The 17,398-nt window shown below is 42.8% G+C and overlaps 1 protein-coding gene across 1 annotated transcript in view; it reads left to right on the top strand.

The window, feature by feature from the left end:
* PPP1R1C (protein phosphatase 1 regulatory inhibitor subunit 1C) overlaps positions 1-17,398 on the top strand; it is a 39,626-nt gene that overhangs the window by 3,533 nt on the left and 18,695 nt on the right. The window contains 2 exon segments of the mRNA XM_026052097.1: positions 16,262-16,299; positions 17,087-17,147. Coding sequence (XP_025907882.1) covers positions 16,262-16,299; positions 17,087-17,147 — 99 coding nt within the window.

Here is a 17,398-nt window from a genome sequence, read left to right as displayed (position 1 = left end):
GGTCTTCAGCTCCAGTTAGTGCCAGCAGTAGCTGCAGTTCCTCAGCAAGGTGCGGGAGAAAGCTCTCAGGAAGCCCTGCTTAGGTGTCAGAGCCAGCTGTGACATGGATTAGGGATGTCCAAGCCTGGTGTATGACCCCAGGTGCCACTGACCTTGCCACAGAGCCAAGGGGGTGCCTTCTCCGGCTGGAGGGCTCTTGGGAATCACACACCAAAGCCCTAGGATGACTTTCCTGAGCTCCTTGGGACCTGCAGTATCAGGGTTGCTAGGCCTTGCTTTAAAGCAAACTCACCTTGGCTGTTGCTCTCTTTCGCAATTCACTCCGTACACTTAATACTGTGATATTTCCTTCTATAAACAGATACTTGGTACGGTACCAAATCAAAACCAAACACAGAATAAGGGCTCTTTTTAATTTACAGGAAATTTTACTGTAAACAATGCTGCATGTCTGTTATCTCCTTTCCGGCAATATTTATAATAAATCTTTAAATAATTTTTATTACCAATTATGATTGTGACAGATATCAGYCAGATTTCTTATAAGCCCAAGAGCTAGAACCACCTTTTCCACTTATCTAAGTTAGCAAGTGCTAGAGCCTATTAACATCTTGCTTTCTAAAGCCCCAGATGCTGATATTGGATTCTGAATAGAATATTCAGCAGAATATTGAATATATTTAGAATCGCTCCACATGTTTACAGTTAATGAAATAATAACAATTGTAAGGATAGAAATGTGACTCTTGATATTGTTTTGCAAGCATGATTCTCTAGATCCATGGATAAAATGAGTGGTAGAGCATTTAAATGACCTTCTTGTAGCCCAGTGAGGACTGCAAGGCCGAGTCCTGTCCCTTGGCTTTTACTCCTTTTGCTCCTTTTATTCCTTGGGATTAAAGAGGCTAGCGCAGAATTTGCCCCCCTGGATTTGAAACGTGCGTCTCACTGTGCTTCTGAATGTTTAGATGCAGCTAAYTGCATCTAACTGCAAAGTTTACTCCAATGATCTAAACTTATTTTATTTTGGAAAAAAAAAAATTAAGAAAAGACACTTCGGTTGCAGCTGCTTCTGATTGCAGCAGGAAAAAGCAATTTTTTTCTTTTCTTTTTTTTTTTTTTTGGTGGTGTTTTGACTCTCTGGATGCAGACCCATCTGGAAAGCAGAAGGGTTTAAAAATGTGTTTTAGACGTTTCATAACTTTATAACAAATTCAGTTTGAGTTTGAGTGCTGCGCAAAGGCCTGAAACAGTTGTTTTCTTCCATGTCTCCCTGATGGATGGTACAGATTTGACAGGAATCTGTCTTCGCCAATTAAGGTAAGGGCCTTACAGTGAAGATGGAGTGGTTGCTGAGGCTAAATCATTTTAAGCTGATGACAGCTTCTCAAAAACTATAAGAGGAGTCTGCTTGGTTTCCTTGCTTCCAAGGAGACAGTGAGTGCCAGATGCCACTAAATGACTAAAAGACAAGTGTTAGGCCTGACTGCCAGGGCTCWGCCCAGCACCATGGACTGGAGCACTTCCTCCTGCTGCCCTTCGGAGCAAGGCACGCTATTGTCATCAGAGTCAGCAATGAGAAAGCTGGAGCAGCAGTGACAGCTGTGGACAGTGTAGACTGTGAAGGAAAATAAAAAGGAACAAGCCTTACTTTTCTTGGGAAATATTCTGTAGTTTGGTCTAGATCTGAGCAGAGGAGCTAGCACCAAAAAGATCAAAACTCAAGTTATCAACTTAACTCTATTGTGCTTCAGTTGCCATCAATGGGGATATATTTTATGGGCATCTGGTGTGTGATTTCATAATATTTAATGCATTTTACTTTTTTTTTTTTTTTTTGGCAATTAGTCCTGTTTATTATTTGTAAGCAAAGCAGATATTGGTGAGCAGAACCGCAGAAATGTGCAGAACCTCATCCTGTGAGAGACCCCTGCATGGGCTCCTTGGTTAATCCAGTCATGTGCTTAAAAAGCACATCATGTCTATGTGCTTAAAAAAGGAACATAAGCACATGCTTAGTTTTAAGGACACTTTTAAAAACTGTCCGCACAAGAGCTTAATCCAAAAGTTGCTAAAGCTCTTCTGCTTTTTGTTTCGTGAGGATATCATTGGGAGTAACAAATAAAAAATTGCCATGCCCTGTAAGGGACCATTTTTTTGCATGTAGTAGTAATAATCATCATAATAATAATCAAAACCCCTCTTCTTACAAAGCATAGGAGAATATATATGGAAGAAACAGTTCTTATTACTTGAAGTAAAAGTCTAAYGGCGCAGTAACCTGGCAGATGCAATGGACCACGCTGCTCGTGACGTAGGAAGGTGGCGGTGGAGGAAGGGAAGGTTTCAGAGCCCGTCTCAGGTTGTCACCCAGAATGTCACCCATGGTCACTTTGATCAGGGAGCAAGGCCGATGTCCCCGCACGGTTGGGCTTTGCCATGGAGCCAGCGCAGCTTTGAATGCTCCGACTGTCAAAGTCTGCTCATCCCGTGTGGAATAGGAGCAAGCTTTGGGATAAACTTCTACATTTCAAGGTTTTCTACAGATCTGCTGTTTCCAACTCTCCGTTTTGTTGGTTGCATGTTTTGGCTCCCTTGCTCGTAACGTAAATGTTACTCAGTGTTTGGAAATAAGGAAAACATAGTACAGTGTTTTGATAATTCTGCTCCAGAGCTGCCTTTTTGTTTTCATGCATCACATTTCAAGGCAGAAAAGATATTATCACTACAAAAGAAACATAAAACATATATGCTAAGTGTAAGTTGGTACAAAATCTGAATTTTCTGAATGCTGGAAATAGTAATTGAGGATAAGGGAGTTGGACCAGAGAAGAAACTTGCCTGYAGCTTGTGCTGGGACATTTGCAGGTTTCTTGCTGTGTTCCCTGTGGATTTGCASTTGCCCAGATAGGGGTTCATGCCTTGCTTCATACTGCTGCTTCCCCAGAGGCCTGCTGAGATGCTTTGTGTCAGCATCAATATTTAGTACGGCAGCAGGCAACACAGCTGGATGGGTGGTGGGAGGAACAGTTGTCCTTACACCTGCCGCAATCCCTTGGCAACCTGGAGTAAATCAATATTTTTTAATGCTGACTTGGTCCTAAGTGCTCCCACGCTTCCCCTGCACAACAAAACTCCCTGACGTGTTTAGCCATGTTTTTCTGATGAAGGAAACTGCACCACAAGCATTTCCTTGAGGGGGAAAGAATGCCACATTCTCCATGCAAAACTAATGTTTGTGACTAATATTAGTTCCATTCTACTTCTAAGTAAATGGGTGTATTTCTCTTATACCAAGTGCTCACATTTCTTTTTTCTCCCAAGAACAAACAGCCTAGGATCAAAGAACACCTATGAGGTAGGAGATAGTTTCTGGGGACTTGTAGAACCTCCCATGCAGTCCTTTCTCAGACTGAGGTTTCTCTGAAACCTGAATCAGCAGAGAATTATTGGCCTCACGGCTGGTGAAAACAGATCTGTTTTTCAGAAGCACGAGATTCTGGCTACTTAGGCCGCGCTGCTTGCCTTGGTTCAGGAAACAGAGACTAAGCCAGTGACAGCTGGTTTCAATTGAAAACCTAGGCTTCTAATATGGTAATAAAGTATTCAGAGAGGCAGTTCATCAATAAAAACTGTCATTGACTGCATTTACTTGTTTTTTGGTCCAACGACTTGGCTTTTCTTCATGCTAAGTGTGCCTAGCGTCAGCGCTGCTGGCTGCTCTCGTTTCCCTCGAGGACGCTGTGGAGGGAGGCGTGCACGCCACGCCACGCCACGCCACGCGTGCTGCTCTGCAGAGGGAGAGCAGACACCAGGCAGGGCGGTAAGTACCACGGGGAGATATAGGTCTGCATCCCCCTAAAACGGACAGCTGATGCAATGGGATAGCGAAATATATATAACACACGTTGCTTGAGGACGTACATGCAATTGGAAATGTCGGGTGGCAAACTGCATCCCTTTTTCTTGTCTATAGAAACTGCACTAAAAGGATCAGGTTCTTTTGAATTTACTCTGCAGACTGATACCGCAGAAATCCCTGGGGCGAGCTACAGCATAATTCCCTGACGCAGAAAGATGCCATGATGCAATCCTTGAAAATAAAAAGAAAAGTTCTGGAACTTAATAATAACAATAATAATAAAAAAAAGACAGGAAACTGTCTGAGCTGTTTTTACTGCAGCCCAGAGGCGACAGCTCACAGGTTCCAAACAGAAGCAATGAAACTTTTTTTTTTTTTTTTTTTTTTTTATAAGAATAAAATCTTTCCTCTGGCCTAGCATCTTTCAAATGCAGGCACTCCCATGGCTGCGTGGACAGGAAGCACGTTTGGTTTTCCTGAGGGCTGAGGATTTTATATGTCACAGCCACCGCCTGCCGGGATTGCTGCCGGGCGCTGCGCGGTGCCGGGGAGGCCCTGAGCCCAAGGGCTGGGCTTTAATCTGCGCGGGTGCCTCTGCAGTGCTGGGCCTGGATTAGTGCTTATCACAAAGGCGTCCAGATGCTTTTGAGATCCAGCAGGCAGATTGGTTAATAAGATCTTGCAGAAGGAATTGTAAATATCCTCTGTCCTTTAAAAGTAGAGTTCAAGTGGGCTGTGTTTAGGCTTCTGCAGGGGCCTTGCTGCTTAGCCCAGTCGGATCTGGACCTAGACCTTTACACTCTGTGTGGTGGAAGGAGCTAAGAGTAAAGGCAGGGTCAGACGAGACCCAAGCTGCGGTGCCCAACACTTCAGATGCATTTCAGTGCTAAGAAGCTGTGACTGGACATCTTGGCCAGGAGACTACCTTACAAATCAAGCTCACTTGCTTTGGCTACTTTTCTTCTCCTCACTTTTGGWAAATGGACAGCTTTTTCTTAAATGTATTTGCCCAGTGGCTAATTGAGTGACTGCACTGCTTTCATTCTCATTTCTACCCTGTGTTTTACTTATCTTTCTCAGAAACTAGGTGAGATAAGATCCAATGCATTTGTGCCGTTCTTTCAGGTCAGGAAATGTGTTAGTCTACAAATACAAACATTTGCTGGAAACATTTTAGTCATTGTGTAAAGCATACTCCTATGCACTCTTTCGTATAGCGCCTGGGTAAGCCATGTGGTTTGAAGATGGAAAAGAGCCAGAAGTTTCTGGTAGCTTCAGGTWATTTATGTAAGCACATAGCACTGTCCAAAGCTTGGATTGGATGTTCACCTGAAAAGAAAACAAATTTAAGCTGTCTTTTTGAATCAATCAGGTGATGCTCTAAATGAGGAGAAAGGTAGAGATATAAAGCTAAGTATGTGTTGGTATCCTGAGAACTCCAGCCTCTTTTCTTCATCCTCACCTCTCCCCCTGAAATGTGCATGTTCTAAAAAGATGACAGAAACAGTAAATTTCACAAGGAGTTTTGTCCTTCAGAACTTATACTAGCACTAACAATTAGTGTCCGTGTTCAGAAGTTTTCATTAAGATGCCATGTTTTCACTTAAGATGCCATAGGCACCTTCTTCATCTGTACATAGGTAAGCTTGGTTTCTTTCACCGACTGCAGCCTCCTTGGCTGAAGTGGGTAAATTCACAGCGAAGGCAGGTGGAGGAGCCGCCAGCGCTGGTCCCACGTGGGGTCAGGAGCACGTGTGTGATCCCAACATGATGGGAGATGGGCTGGACCACCCAGCAGAGGCTGAGCACAGAACTCAAGTTTGTGGCCCTGATCCAAGAAGGGGGACACGGAGCCAGAACATCTCACTTGCTCCCAGTTTGTCAGAATTTATGCACTGCTCTCATTTTGGCTACCTCAGAGGCTAACAGGTATGTATGCACTTCTTGTGAGTGCAACTGAGCTACTCATGCACTTCATGACATCATGACTTGCCTGCCTACTGTTGGCTTTGGATGGCAGGTTCAATGTCCATGSAGCTATCTGAAAGCAAAGGAGATATTTTTAGAGTTGAACCTTGTACTCTTTATCTGTTTCCCTCATTCTTTACACAAAAGCACCATAGAAACAGCCTTCTTCCATCCTAGGAGATTATTTAATATATATGGCTTCGCATTACAGATCTCCAGCTGCTTGGTTGTTGAGTGTTAGATAAGATTTGGGGCTATTTAYTTCTGTTATCATCTTGCTGCTTGCTAGCATGACAAAGAGGTCTATCTCTATGGGTAGGAAATAGCAGGGTACTACGTAATGTTGGCAAGGAAAAAAGTTAGCTTGACAGCTCCTGACTTTATTACCCTCTTAAGGCTTAATATTTTGCCAGAAGAATCCTAACAGATTTGCACTAAGCCAAATAATTATACATTTTGTACAGTCTGTTTTTGGTGGGGGTTCTCTCTAGAGTGTGAGTTTTCCACTTAAAAAATGAGACGCCTTGCTGTAATTAACTACTACTTATAGTCAAAGAGTACTTACATTATATACACAAGTATATAGTTTTTTGGCTTGGTGGTATTAAAAATGTTCAGATCAGAATAGTTCGAATTAGATGCAGTTTAGCCTGAAAGAAAAAGCTGTTTATACTTTTAGTATTTTTTCAGTGGCAAAGAATTTAGAGAAAATTTGAAATGAATTCATTTAAAATAATACCTAATAGTTCCATCCGAACATAGAGAAAGTGTTCTAAATAAAAATGTCAAATAATTTTGTTTAAGATCATGCTGAAATTATATTTTGATAGTGTGATAATATTGGTGCATTTACTTTTTGCACAAACAAGGCAATGAACTAAAACCCACTAAGAATCCATCTCTGCCCTACTGAAGGGGGAAAAAAAACCCCAAACCAGACAGCCCCTGCCAAGCCAGGATTTATCTCACCTCTAGTATTTAGTATTTAATGCTTCATTCATTTACCACAGTGACGTGTGCAGGATGAACAGATAATGCTGACAGATGAGCGAGAATTCGGCTTTTAGCACTAACCTCATTGCGTTCAGAGTCCTGGGAAGGTGTTGCATTCTCAGCATCAATCAAGATTTATTGAGTTCCTCATTTATTGAGTTCCCGGGGACAAAATTTAACTCTTCCTATGAATTAGCTGCAACTGAAGCTGCATGTGAAACTATGCTTGAAGCGCGGGCYCAGAGGACGTGTAACCCTCACGGCAGCCGGAGCTGGGGCACACGGGGTCAGCAGCACCAGCCAAAGCTCGCTCTGCAGTGATCAGAGCTGTTCTGGGGAGAAAAAAGCTACATGTCCCCTGGATCAGCACGGTTTTCCCCTCCTCGATCCAACAGCATAAGCAGGGAAGGGTCACGCGGAGCGGACGATGAGCTTGACTGAGCCAGATGGGAAGTCTAATGAAGGCCTAAGCCTCGTGGCATCCTGCAGTGCATCCTGCACGATGCTTATCCTGCTGTGCAGGCAGTGGAGATATTTCAGCGCTAAGTCTGTGCTGCTCAGACGAGACAGAGGCTTTCGGTGTTAACATTTCTGCTAAGACTTTCTGAAGTTTCCCTTGCACAGCTGTTCTCTGGCAGCAGCCTAATGCGCAGGAGACCTGGGTGGACCTTCCCTGCCTGTCCTCCGACAGCCACCAGACAACAACATCTGCCGCCTTAGCCACCATTTCTCCTGCACACTTGCTCCACCTTATTACACTGAGCATCTTAACCTTCAAGACCAGCTGGTTGSCATGTACTTATATTGCTAAGTGCAATTTTATAACCTTTCTCTTGGAAAAGGATTTGTTTTGATGAGTTAACCTCTGCCCGTAGGAGAAGGAAAAGGAGAAAAACCTCTGTCATGCCAGCTTCTTCTTAGAGAGTTGTGCTCCAGCAGATTTGTTGATTTAGAGAAACCTCAAGTTCTACTAGGAGATTTTGAGACACAGCAGGTTGGCAGCAGGGCTGTAGCTGTTCAGAGATGTGCTGCCAGGATTCCTAAAACGACGATGCCAGTGTATGAGGTACACCTTAGTATATAAGAGTATGGGGTGGTTCATTTCATGTGAATTACGGTGCTGTGTTTCTGACTGTGCTAGTACCAATGGAGATGCATGAAACAAAACACAGGGGCACCTCTGTCTCTTTATTTAGTGAAGTTAGTAGAAAAATCTGAAAAACATTACAGGCTGTCCTACAGTCTTGATTAACAAATTGCTGCCTTCTCATTTCCATCCTGTCTGGCCATGTTCACAGTGACAGTAAGATTAGGGAGCCTCCTTTTCTTGACTTTTGAAAGCTTCCAGACATGAGACCAAACAATGAATTTGTGTAACCTGTGTTTGCATCTTCTTTCTGTAGAACGGGCTYTGAAACCCCAAAAGGACTGTTATTAACAGCTCACTTGACTTATGCATAAACTGATGTAGGGATGTGAGGAGCTTTGTAATATTTGCAAAGTAGAGAGGAGAGAGTAGCTGGCAAAAACTAGCCCTAAAATGCATTCCTACTGAAATCCTTGAGGTAGTATTTCAAAGGGAAGAAACTGCACGGGCAGCAATAATCATCAAAGCCTGGCTAAGGGAGAATTTTATTGTTTTCTATTTGTTTTCTTCTCCCCTGGCAAATGTCTCTTTCCAGAATATACAATACACAACTGCTCAGCTACAATAAATTTCTTTTYTTTTATGGCTCCATGAGCTATAGCATGCTAAGAAATGTTTGACTTTTCTACTTTTGGCTGCTGCTGCTGTTTTTTATTGTAGAGCTTGGAATACTCTTGCAGCTCCCCATAAAGAATAAAATGGCTCACACTGATAGTTATTGCAGCTGTAGCTCCACTACAGAGATTGCTATCAGCGGGTCAATTCAGAGCTATTTTTCCTCACAATTGATTCCGTGTATGAGGCTATTAGGAAAAGGCTCAAATGTATATTAGGATGTTATATATGATGATATATTAGGATGATATATATTATATTATGTATATTTCCAGTGATCATAGATTTTTCTTTTCATCTTTGCCCCAATTGCATCTAGAACTTCAACATCTTCATCATGCCATTTAAAGATAGATTAAGCATAAAGCAGGCAAGCAGCTGGAAGGAAACCCCTTAATAATATTATTTGTTGTTAGTGATGAATTCACAGTTTAAGGAACAGTTTCCTCAAGGTATTTAGCTTACTGATGAATTCACAGTTTAGAGAAGAGTTTCCTCAAGGTATTTAGCTTCTTTTTGTATTCAATGAACATTTTACATCCTTGCAGAAACTGGCGCATAGCTCTGACTTTTGCAGGCGATGGGCGAGGGGATTGCAAGCTACTTGGGCAGTTTTGTGAGCGCAGTTTGGACAGTAGCCATTTGCAAATACTTAATAGCYGGGCAGTACACTTTGCTTGGCCCCATTGATTTCACCAAGAAGCTTCTTCTCTTCGAACTGTTTAACTGCATATCCTCTGGCCCTCACTGAATAGGAGGCTCTCCTGTAACTTTTAAAAATCTTTATGTTCATTTTACATTTTCTACTTTCTTTTTTTCTTCCTGCGAGCTTTTCTTTCACTGTTATTTTTCAAGCTAGGTGAGGTTAAGTTCTGAGTGTGGAAATCACCCTCATCCCATGCAAGAGAGATGTAATCTTTACTGACGTCTGCTTTTGTGTCAGAGGAGACCCTGTGTCAATATAACCTTACAGATAGGTAAGGTCTCCTTCTGCATCATCAGGTAAGTTTTGAGACACCTTACTGTGCTTTAGGTTGATTTTTCCAGTCCATGTCCTTTGTGTTGTTCCATATCTCTGTGGCAGTCTCTGCTTTTCCAAGGTCTCTTTGTACTTCCCTTTCAACCCCAGCAGGACACTCCCCTCCAGGCACACTCCGCAGTGCTACCTATCAGGATCTTTCATCTATCATAATGATTTTCTACCCTGGAGCCTACYATTGAATACTCACTCCAGAATATCAAATACTCTCTGTTTTTTTATTYACTCGAAGAAGCAGCAAACTTTTTCTTACCCATGGTTTAATCTACAGGCGCGAGAGCTGGCTGAAGGAAAATCCCCCCGAATGGATATCCATAAAATTCACATGTGGACAATCATATATATCTTTTAAGCCTTTACTTTTCACATTCTTGAAACTTGAGATTGCAATCAAAATTTAAAACAAGAGGCCAAATGGTTCTGCTCTTCCCTTCTCTCATCAATTCTGCTTGGTCTGATCTGTTTTGCTGCTGTGGAGCTTACATTTGTTACATCAGCTCCCCTGAGCATCCTCAGTAGGTTTGAACTTCCATGTTGGAGTTGTGTTCGAAGCAGACCTCTTTTCCAAAAGCTGACGTTAAACAGGGCACTCTTTGAGGATTGTCAGGGTGAGTTTATGCACATACCTGCTGTCTGTGGCCATTTGCAAAGCCTTCATAATTAARCTTAACTTTATTGTGCTGGAAATGGAGGAAAAGGTTTGATTCCACTTACCTGATATTCCTTTGGAGTGAGCTGATCCAGCGGAGCTCTGAAGACTTAAACAGGAGTAGGAATTTCTGTACACAGTGACACCTTGTGGTCTTGCTGCTSTCTCTATAATTGCTGAACTAATCACCAATTGGCTGCAAATTATATAAAAAAAAAATTATGTCAAAATAATTCCTGGCGTTCTACTGACTTTATCTTTGGTGGCTTCTTACAGCTGGTCAGATGTTGTGTCCGGCCTACGTGCCAGCTGGGAGTCCATCCAAAAAAACCCTTTTTCTTCATCCCAAGGCCGTGTTAGTCAGCTGAAAGCCATTTCTGTTTACTGCACCAAAAAGGAGCTTGTGGGGCTTAGAAAGCAATGAAAAGACTTAAATTCAAACCTAGCATTGTTTATATTGTGATTTAAAGCCAGTCTTTGCATCAGTTATTTAAACAGAAGATTTATTTTAAGGCAGGATTTCTCCCCCGAGTCGGTTTCTTTGCCCGGGAGGAATTGCCAAGTCTGTAATTGTCCCCATATGACTGATGAGGGGCTGCTTTGCCAGAACCCCTAAGAACTCTTAGAATGGTTCTTTTCTGTTTTATTTTTTTCCCTGCATTTTTGGGCRGAGACATGTGTGCTCCACCACTCTSCGGCRGTGGAGCCAGTGAAAGCCAGTGTCGTACCCAAGAGAGAGTCTTACACCCCGAGGAATTTGAGGCCGGGCTGAAGGCTGGGAGGATTGTGCAGCCCTGGACGTGGCTGCAGTGGCACCTTGACATCGCCTGGGGTTTCAGCCCCGTCCGCCTGTCCCGGGCGAGGGACAGAGGCATCGGTGGCGCCTGGGAGGGCAGAGCCCGACGGAGACGGAGCCGTTCGGCTCCTGCTGCCCATGTGTGGAGCCRCGGAGCAGCGGGATACGGACCTGCCCTTCCCTGCCCCATCCAAGAGGCCAAGCGGCCTCCTTACCTACGTGGCATCGAGTTTGGCCTCCCTGTGCTCGTAGTATCTCAGAAAGAACCAATCAGCTKTCGTTGATAAAAGGGCAGAAAATACCGAATTAATTTTAAATTCCTATCCAGAACACTCCAGTGTGTATTTTGAGTTAGCTGTATTTAATTAATGAGAAATACTTCTAATTTCTGTGCAATAGTTTAAGGAAGAGAGAATAAGAAGATGACAACAAAATTTTAGAGAAGGATTGTTGATTTTTTTTGATTCTTGTTATAATAATCTGTGACTGTCCTGTGGTAAGGCTGCAGACCTGATTCATCACCGTTCTATTCTATGCCAGCAAAACTGACTGATTTCCATGCATTAGRCTGGCATGAAGCTGGAATAGTGAGGTGGTGACTCAGGCACTATCGTCGCCTTCTGCAATTGGTATGATGTAAACGAATACACTCAGATTCACATTTGAGGTCTGCAGTGTCTCCGGTTTCCTCCAAACAAAACCGTAGCCCCAGACTGTATGTTTTAGGGAAAGAATGATCTGTGTAATTTAGGGAAGGTGGTTTTATTTCAAACCCTGATGGCTGTGCAGTTTTCCACAGAGCCTTTGATGCTGCCTGTGCAGTTCTCAGAGATGCAGATAGTGTTTGGAAGAGACGTTGCCGTGTGGGGAGGAAAGGGGTGGTGGTTTTCTTCATTTACAAGCTGACCTTCAGCACCATTAGTAAGGATTTGTCCTAAGGAAGAGCACTGTCACCCTGCCCAGGAGCCGGGAACCCTTGCCTTGATGCAGAGCAGCAGGAACCCTTGCCTTGATGCAGAGCAGCATCGCGGCCCATCCCTCCCCAGCAGTCACTGTCGTGGCTCTGCGTTCACAGCTCTGCCTCCTCTCTTTTGCATGGTGCAACTGCCAGGATTGAACTGAAATCAATGTCTTCTGAGTTGGTGCCCGGACCACGCCAACTATTCAGCAAGAGAAGACTCTTCTTTTGAAGAGTTATACACACACACACAGGCATGCAATCAAAACGAGTGCTGTAGAGGACTATTCTTTTATAGGACAGCCATAAATTCAGCTCTCTAATGCTGTGCACAGAAGCGAATCAACAGGAGTCAAAAGAATCCTGCTGAGTAGGAAGAGAATTCTGCAGAACAGAGCGCTCTTTTTTAAGGAAAAGAAATAGTAGAAATCAGTGGAAAAAAAAGGCCCCAGTGTAATTTCATCTGAAGTTGCCTTGTTACAGCTTTTCAAGGCAGTTGCACGGTGTTTGTGGAAAGCTGTGAGGAAGGAGCTGTGTTGGTGGAAAGCTGTGAGGCTCCGGGTACGTGCAGCACCTGAGCGACTCTTCCCTGCCCTCGGGTTCAACCAGCTCTGCTGCTGGGGCCTTTTGTGTCCTCCTAAGCCAACTGATCTTGTTATTACCGTGTAAATACTTAGCGTAATGAAGCCCCCCTCTCCACATTTGATTTTGGGCCAAGAAACAGAATTTCTGGCAATGAAGACACTGTCAAGGTAACTCAGTTTCTTTAATGTACTGCTTATCTTAGCCGAAAGCACCTTGTAGAATAAGCATGGAAATGCTTGTGTATCTAGCTAACTCCTCTCTCCTTGGTGTTTTTACCATTATTTCCTATCTAGACCTTGGTATTACTGTTCCCTGAAGGACCAGCAGTAATTTAGATGCCGATTAGGGTGTGAAATGCGGCAGAACCGTAACATATATAGTCTCTTGTCAGCACTTGGCTAAGGAGGGGAAAAGGCCCTCTAGCTACATTTACCACAGCAGCTGGAAAACTGCAGCTTAATGAGGAACTTTTTCAATGTGAAGATTTTCAGAAACATATACTCATGCTGGCAGGCCTTACCAGGGTATTTTTTAGTAATTAAATGTAATTACATCTATACCCATAGTCAAGTTTTCATAGATRGATACAGGCAAATAAAAACCAGCAAGCAAAAGTCAAATAATTACCTAGATGAGCATTTCATACGCTTGTCTCATTGGATTTCTTTTCCATTTCTTACCTCTGTGGTTTAGTAAAGTGCTCTGGGATGATAGCTGCTCTGGTGAAGTGTAGTTGCGATTTTGCCAAAGGCAGAGCATAAAATTCATTTTGATCTTACCTTGTTTTCTGGAAAGGAAAGAAGAACAGTTTTGATAACAGAAAACAAGAAAATAATACAATGCCTGTCGATTTGTAAGTCATCTAAGATGTGAACTTGCCTTTGGTGGAAACAGAGATAGGAACATTAAAGTCTCCTTTTCTGACCTGYAAAGATGTATATTCCCATCAATCATATTCATCAGATGCCAGCATTTCACCCATTTCTTTCATATTTTTCAGGACACAAACCTTTGCTCGCCAACAKGGCAGTGTTTCCCCAGGGAGGCATTGCCTGTAAATGAATAAAACAAAACCAGTTGGACTGCTTCATAGCACTGGCATCTTCTGATTTCTTTGTAGCTTGACGCTAACGTTGGCAGCATTGCAACTGCAATCCTCGCGTGACAGGCTGGCTCCTGGCTTCTGTTTCATCTACTTTGCTTTCTCCAGTGGCACTGTTTATATAGCGTCTCAGGCCAGGATTATAAAACGGCTCCAGGCCAACCGTGACATTGTGGCCTTAAGTTTTATTCAGAGTCATTTCTCAGAGAATCAGACCATTAAATCATTAAACAAGCCATTAAGTCATTATTTAATGTAAATATTATATGAGTACAGCTCATGGATTATGTCTATAATCTGAGCAAATACAGCATATTGCGGTCATTATTTTTAAGGGACAATTTAGACTCTATGACAAAAAATTACTAAATCCAGAGTCTTATTAGCCCTTTGTGATATTTATCTGAAACTTTCCAGCTTTGTTTTTGCAAGGAAAATTCCAAACTCTTCACATAAAGCTTTCTCCAGCAATTATACTAGCCACTTACTGGGTTTCTTCTATGTAAAAGCTGCCCTCCGTGACCTGTTCTGTTCTTTTCCTCCAGTGCCTGACTGCAATGCTACAGAAAGGGCTCTTATTTGCTCTTGCCAAAGGGAAAGAAAGCAGGGCACTTAGCTGGATGAGATAAGCTTTTGCAGGATGGCTCCACTGTAGAGCCCATGGATGACATCAGAGGCCAAGTCCTTTAAAATATGTCACCTTTTGCCCTGTACAGTTGCTCCAAGTACATTAACGTTATCCACTGGGAGAAGAGAGGCAGATGAATTTTAATCTCATCCTAAAATGACCATAAGGCTTCCCCCAGCATGGTCATGCTGTTTGAACGGTAATGGAGRTTCAGAGAAAATCAACCATCAGTGTCAAGCAGGGACTGGCTCCCTTAGGCTTGGTTGGTTTCTGRCAATATATATGATGGTTTATATGATGATACCTTTGGCGTTGCTCAGCATGTTGTGTGGCATCAGCTTTGCTAATAAACATCCAGGAGAGCTTGCAGGAAGCTAATCCCTTGGTGCTTTTCCATATTTCAGCAGTATAGCTGGATGAAACCTCATGGGTTTCCTTGAAAGCGAGGGGGATTTTGCACTGGATAAAGAGCAAAGCCTAAGGCTCTGATCCTGAAATGGGTRGTCAATGAGATCTGAAGGACACTGAGAAACCAGGGAGTTCATTCTCTTCTGAGAACCAAGCCTGGTATTTGTGATTGGGTTTCAGATCATTTCCTGACCTCTCTCAAGAAGCATTTGTGTTGAGAGTTTAGCAGAGAAATTGCTTTTTGTTATCAATGGATTTGACAGAGATTTAAGGCTGGGAAGTCTGCAGCTTGTTTGGCTTCCCTTGTGTGAATATGTCTGATTTGCATTAGCTAACAGATAATATTCTTTCTTTTCTTGTACCTTCTGGTCTTGTCATATTTTTTGAAGTTTCAGAGGTTTTCTGCCCAAGTCATTTAATGCCAGAAATAACCTGTTGTAGTACTAGCATATACAGCAATGGCACAGATGATGGTGATAGCTTTTCTAGCAAAAAGATTGCAATGGGATTGCAATATCCCATTGACCAAATTGCACCTCTAACCACCTCTGCCTTTCACTTCTTTGCACTGCAGGTTTGTGGTCACCCTACTGAAAACTCTAAAAGCACAAGCTGCAAATGTTAGAGTTGTGCATTGCTTAGAAGTGAAACCAGGAACTAGACAAAACTGCTGATTTTCTGYTTTTGTTCCTTATCCAAGCCTCCCTATCCTTATCCAAGCCTCCCTTTGGGTTTATGAAAATGGTTACTCATTTATACTCATCATGTCTTCATATGATTTACAAAGTATAATAGGTGCTGCAATATTTATTTACAGGTAGGGAAGTCAAGGAAGCTGTGAGTCATCTACTAAAATTAATACAAATTTAAACAACAGGCCTTGTGATTGTCTTGTCTAATTCTGTATCTGCTGGATTGTGCTTTATTTTTTTAAGTACATTTTTAGGAGTATTAGTCATTTTAATGCCTCTGAAGGTGCATAGATATGGTGGTAAAGAAATGATATGACTAGGTTTTCTTTCAAATCTACATTTACAGATTGGTCAGACCTCAGCAGAAATTGCATATGGATATCTGCAAGTGGAAAATTTTAGAAAGGGTGTTGGTATAATGAGAGAAGGATGTCACTAATTTTAGTTACAAAACTTATTTCAGAGCTCCAAACTACTTTGTATCAAAGATCCTACATGATCTTTGTAAAATATCTGAGAAACCATCATCAGAAGAATAACAGTTTCTGACCATTAACTACATCAATGAAACACTTGAAAAATAATTTCATTTTATGCACAAATTGATTAAATGCAGAATGGGAGTTAGGTATAAATGCTTATGAAGAACAAGACCTCAGGTTTTCTAAGAAGTACAAAAGAGGGGAAAAGCTGTAAACCAGCAGAGCAATTTCTTATTTCCAGCAGTGCTGCAGAGTTCAGGGCAGAGTAGCAATACTTAGCACTGACCAAAACACTCTTGTACTAATTTTTCTCTATCCATATCTTTTCCTCTTTTAGAAAAAGAAGAGAAGAGAACAAACATCTCACAAGGAGAAGTAAGTGAAACATAATATAATGCATAATGTATAMTATCATGCATTTATAGTTAAAACCCCTTTGAAACAAGCTCATTCATCCCAATTTTTATTTTTGTTTACATTGTCATGCTGTCTTGAGTAACAGCCMTTCAGGGGGCATCCTTTCCAAGTCACACCTTGGTGACAGAGCAAGCCATAGTGCCCAGAGAGGTCACCTCACCCAGCATTGGCCAGGCTCAAGCTTGCTGGTGCTCTGCAAAGCCATCACAGGCTCTTTGCACTCATTTGCTACACACGCGGCAGATTGCTACCGTTTGCAGAATAGTTAAAAGTTAGCTTTTCCAAYGTCCTTTTCTAATCTCTACCTGCATTGTCCTCACCACCTTCTCCTTCACCGACTGCTTAGAGAAGCAGGCAGAGCTTTAAATAGCAGCAGGCAGTATTGATTGCGTCAAATTTGGATTTGAATACAGACAAAAAAAGGGGAAAAGGATCAATGACCCATCACACAGTAGTTATAAATAGCTTTCTCTTTCAGAAGAAGACAATGTTTTATTCATAAATGACATCATCCCATCCATTATGACGGGATAAACCAACAGGATGACATTTTTGCAAGCACTCATGGGCACCTCGAATGCGAGGCATGTGTTTGCAAGGGTAGCCAGCCTTCACGGGGCGTTTTTCCTGGGCACGAGAGGCAGAGCCCAGCCCGATGCGTGCCGGTGCGGGGGCTGCTGCGGGACATGGGGCTGCAGGACATGGGGCCCGTGCCGCTGTCCTCTCACCGTGTGTTTCCCCGCAGTCGCAGAGCGCCTCCCCGAAGCAGAGGAAGCAGAGCGTGTTCACGCCRCCCGCCATCAAAGGTACCGTTCGGCGTGTGTCCCGTGGCGGGGAGCTGCGGGACAGCCGGGCGGCGTGCGGGCCACGGGCAGCGCCTGGAGCTCCCTCACAGCCTTGCAGAAGTGGCATTAACAAATAAGTTTTGCTTTTTTTTTTTTTTTTTGTAATTTCTCAATGCCATTATTTCAGAATATTTCAGAATATTTCAGAATATTTAAGGTTGGAAGGGACCTCTACAGATCATCTAGTCCAACCTTCCTGCTCAAGCAGGCAC

This window comes from Nothoprocta perdicaria, unplaced genomic scaffold, assembly GCF_003342845.1.
Source record: "Nothoprocta perdicaria isolate Ctin4 unplaced genomic scaffold, notPer1 scaffold_83, whole genome shotgun sequence".
NCBI classification, from domain to species: domain Eukaryota; kingdom Metazoa; phylum Chordata; class Aves; order Tinamiformes; family Tinamidae; genus Nothoprocta; species Nothoprocta perdicaria.
This window is presented reverse-complemented; position numbering and strand designations above follow the sequence as displayed.